At 30.5% G+C, this 4,922-nt stretch overlaps 1 protein-coding gene across 1 annotated transcript in view; it reads left to right on the top strand.

Annotated features, from left to right (window-relative positions):
- The first annotated feature begins 793 nt into the window (after positions 1–793).
- Positions 794–4,922, top strand: part of LOC105448991 (putative sodium-dependent multivitamin transporter) — a 5,813-nt gene continuing 1,684 nt past the window's right edge. Inside the window, exons 1-6 of the mRNA XM_011687925.1 lie at positions 794–1,274; positions 1,882–2,006; positions 2,107–2,328; positions 2,407–2,747; positions 2,838–2,957; positions 3,224–3,441. Coding sequence (XP_011686227.1) covers positions 1,887–2,006; positions 2,107–2,328; positions 2,407–2,747; positions 2,838–2,957; positions 3,224–3,441 — 1,021 coding nt within the window. The 5' untranslated portion in view covers positions 794–1,274; positions 1,882–1,886. The remainder of the gene's footprint in view (positions 1,275–1,881; positions 2,007–2,106; positions 2,329–2,406; positions 2,748–2,837; positions 2,958–3,223; positions 3,442–4,922) is intronic.

Here is a 4,922-nt window from a genome sequence, read left to right as displayed (position 1 = left end):
ACGTGTGCTCTTCCGATCTGTATGATTAAATAATGTGAATGATAAAGATTTATTTAATATCTTCTTATTTTCCTTTACCTTTCCTTATTCACCTTTTTCCCTACTGTTTTTTTTTCGTTTCTTAAATATAACCTGTAAATGAAAATTTCAATGATTATACGTATGTAGATGGTAAGACATTACCATCACAAATATATAAATCATGATATATAAATAAAATATGTTATACACGGTTGATTCATCTGCTCAATTTGTGCAATCTATCTTTTATTATATTCCTCTGCCATGAATAAATTTATAAGAAAACAAATATTTAAGTTAATAATAAAACATTAATTTGCATGTTTGTGTTTAAATTAGGCAGTAAAGTGTTATCATGATATTTGTGACATTATAACATGTACTTACATATAAATGATTAGCGACAACCATTTGTGTATGTAAATGCGTGTTTGTGTCCCCGCTATCAGAAAATTACAAAGTATAATGTAAAGTATAATGTGAAAGTATCAGTATAAATTAAATTGTTTCAAAACATTTTCTGTGTAATTTTTGAAATATAAGCGAATGTTGCAATACAGTTTTTATTAAATTGCGGAAATTTCCTAAACATGATTTATTTCTTACGTATTCCGTACCAATTATTACACACTGTAACATTATGCGGTGAATATAAGAGTGATAGTGTTTAAATATGGAACTGAATTAAATTACAACTTTACATATACATTCAATAAAAAATATAAGTAAAAATATACAAAATATTATAAATATATATACAAAAATACGAATGTGTAATGATATAAAAGGAGAACTTACGATGTTTCGAATATTCGAATTTATTCACAAATTTTTGCATTAATTTTATCGACATGCAAGTATAAAAACATAATGCTAAACAAGTAGGCGAGTTAATTCTTCTGTTGAACGGCAAGTCAAACGGATGCAAAGTACAATCGAAGGTCCGCATTTGTCTGACGTGTTATGCCATGAAATGTGCGCGGAATAGGAGAAACAGACACGATCGACATGTATTATCGATACGAAACCGATATTAATATTTATGAAATCGACAGTTGAGCTACTTGTTGCTCACTACTTTACACTACGCTCGCATATCTCAGCGGTGAAAGAATACACATATGGCAAAGGAAGAAGGAATTCCATCAATTAATAACGGAGTCAATAATTGAGCAAGATAATTTGACGTGATTGCCGTGCTTAGTGACAAATCCAATAGAGATAATTTCGTGTTATCAGCTTACACAAGATTGGTTTGTGAAACAACGGATCATAAGAACAAACTACATTTTAAAATGTCTTTGTGATAAATAAAAATATACAAACTTAATTAATTTGAACAATATTTAGCAGCTTCTATTGTATTATTTTAATCTCGGTGTAAAAATATAAATTTTATTAAACTAACTTTTATTATACGTACAACATTAAAGTAAAGAAAAACGTGTCCAAATTAAAGATAATTTAACATTTACATATTATATTACTTTTTCTTTTTTTTATGCGTTGTTTATTGCACATGCTGTATTAAATTAAAGTTGAGCTTAAACATTATTACAAGCTTGATAATTAAAAATATCGCGGAAATTTTAAAATAAAAAATTATGCCTTTCCTATTTTTAAAACTTGTTACACAAAATAATTTATAACTATTTATTGAATTAATCTTCATCTTATTAAATAAAAGAAAATATATTGCTCTCTTTATGCTAATTTGTCCTACAAACAATTGCTAGGGTAGAATTTTAAATTAAAATATAATTAATTCAGTTTAATTTTCGAGCATCTAAATGAGTCATATTTATTTAAATATATCTTTGTTCTTTTACGCAATACAGTTATGTCGGTGTAATATTTCAGATGAAATGGCGAAAACAAATACTTTAGGATGGATCGACTATCTGGTTATAGCGGTAATGCTATGTATAAGTGCTGGAATTGGTATCTATTACAGATTTAGTGGAGGTCGTCAAAAAACTACGGAGGTACTTATTATTGTTAGATTTTCTTATTTAAAAAAATCTTAAAACAAGGTTACATTTTTTTTCTTTGCCTTGCTGTAATAAAGATTAATGTGTTTTACAGGAATACTTCATTGCAAATCGATCAATGAGGATTGTTCCAGTCGCTGTCGCTATAGTTGTCTCCTTTCTGTCTGGCATATCACTGCTCGGTTTGTCCGCTGAGAATTACATATACGGGACGCATATTATTGTAATAAACGTAGCATATCTGTTAGGCACTTTAATTATGTGTTATGGATTTCTACCAGTATTCTACAAACTGCAGGCCATGAGCGCTTACGAAGTGAGTCTAGTGAAATTTAATTTTACTACAGAAAATTTTCGATGGCACGTATATTTGAAGACATATTACTTCTTTTAGTACTTAGAAAAGCGTTTCGGAATAAGAGCTAGGTTGACGGCTAGTTGCGTTTACTGGCTTCAGATGCTTTTGTATTCAGGAGTGGTACTTTATGCTCCTTCTCTGGCGTTGGAAGCGACCACTGGAATGTCTAAGACTGCCAGTATCATAATTATTGGCCTTGTATGTTCCTTCTATTCGAGTACAGGCGGCATTAAGGCAGTGCTAATGACCGATGTATTTCAAGGTCTACTTATGTTTATCTCCATGCTCCTAATTATTGGCACAGCCGCGAATGATGTCGGAGGATTAGGGCAGATCTGGGAAATCGCGAGGCGGGAGCAACGACTCGAGTTTGATAAGTATTATATCAATTTATTTATATTAATGCATAAGTTCGATAAATAATGTATGCATACCCTCTGAAAAATGATATTTTATTTTTGTTATAGTACTGATCTGGATCCAACAGTAAGACATACTTGGTGGTCTCTTACATTTGGTGGTCTAGGTACATATTTAATACTTTTTGGCGTAAGTCAAGTACAAATACAGCGTATAATGACTCTAAAGTAAGTAATTTAAACAATACTAATAATTGTATTAGAGAAAGTATTAATCAATTTGTTCAATGCTACATCTTACTTTTGCTCTTTATTTTGCTTTTTATTATTGCATTGCAATTAACGTGCTGCTTTTTTATTTTAAATAATCTTAACCTCTTATTTTAAATAATCTTTTATAATAACATCACCGATTTAATTGCGATTTAATTGTTTATCAATTAGATTGATTGAAAAAAATTGTAGAAAGCCGCATTAATTAAATTTTGTTTTAGAAATATGCAGACCTCGCAAAGAACTGTATGCCTGACTTGGCCCATTCTAGTACTTTTTTTTATCACAATTAGCTTCTCAGGATTGGCGATATATAGTAAATACCACAATTGCGATCCAATTCTCAAGAAAAGAATTATTTCACCTGATATGCTTATGCCACTCTATGTTATGGACACAATGTCCAATATGCCCGGCGTACCAGGCCTTTTCGTTGCAGGTAATACTTTTATCATGAATTGATTTAATATTTTATGGAAGTTACATATCACAGATTATAAAAATAAATAATTCTCAGAATACAAATGAAATTAAATCTTAAATAAAAGTACGCAGTAGATATACTTGCATTACTATCTGGTACAATTTTTCTTGCAATTTTTATAAATTTTTATAAATTTTTTAAAATTTTATAACACTAATATTCATATAATCTTGAATTTTCTATATATTTCCAGGTATTTTTAGCGCAGGCCTTAGCACAATTTCTGCGACGCTAAATTCTTTGGCGGCAGTAACGTTAGAAGATTACGTGAAACCCGTATATAAAAATTGCGTTGGACATGAATTCTCTTCTGCAAAGTTAATAATTATCGCGAAAATACTCACTTTTACGTTCGGTATTATTTCCATAGCTCTGGCATTTTTAGCGCAGTTTTTGGGCGGACTACTTCAGGTAATGCACATTAATATTTTTAAACAAAAGACCCATGGCGATAACATAATTTCTTTAATTGTAGGCTTCCTTAACTATTTTTGGAATAATCGGCGGTCCATTGTTAGGTATTTTCACCCTTGGCATGGGCACGGAGACGGCAACGGAAGGCGGTGCAATAGCTGGTGCACTCATGGCATTTTCATTTTTATCCTGGATTGTTTTCGGTGAGCCACGCCCGATGCCACCTAAATTGCCGACTACTATCGAAGGCTGTGATAATAAGGTTGCAAATATAACGATGTCCGTTTTGCAAAACATCACAAACTTCTCCAAGTAAGGAATTTATCAAAATATAATAGTTATACAAGAAGAACAGTTTTGCTGAAGAATATAGAAATTAAACAGATACAGATAATTATGTTGAACTATCAAAATAATTATAAGTATTATATGTATAAGATGCTCGTGCTAGTTATCGGAATATCAATAGTTTTTTAAACGATTATTACCATTCTTAAATTTTCTACATAATTTTAACAGTTTAACATAATTATTCGGTAAACAAATTGTCATAAGTCAATAGATTGACAGTAGATTTTTCAACAGATTTGTTCAGATATTTTAAGAGATTTGGTACTTTTTACGTCCGCATTAAATTTACGTTTTATTTCTATAAATTAGCAGCAAATTATATGTCAATAGAGCAAAATCTATCATTTAAATATTTGATATTTACGAAGCAGCAGATTCTGCTCAGTTTTTGCAATAAACGTTCTAATATATTAAGTGATTTTATTATATTTCTGCTGACATTCAATCGTTAAAATTTGCAACAGACTCTTTCAAAGTCTATTCTCGACAGATTTGGCTATCCAAGTATTATCAATACTTTCACGTAATTTTTAAAATACACAATTACCTTTTTAAAAAAAGAGGAAAAAAACGCCAAGTATACGCGTCCTCCGTACAAACGTTTCGCTATCAAAAATTAGCGCCAAAAAGGACCCCGCATAAAACCACGTGAAAATGGGTCCCAGCTAATG

This window comes from Wasmannia auropunctata, unplaced genomic scaffold, assembly GCF_000956235.1.
Source record: "Wasmannia auropunctata unplaced genomic scaffold, wasmannia.A_1.0 LD336078.1, whole genome shotgun sequence".
Lineage (NCBI taxonomy): Eukaryota > Metazoa > Arthropoda > Insecta > Hymenoptera > Formicidae > Wasmannia > Wasmannia auropunctata.
Note: the sequence above shows the minus strand (reverse complement) of the source record. Positions and strands in the feature narration are given on the sequence as shown.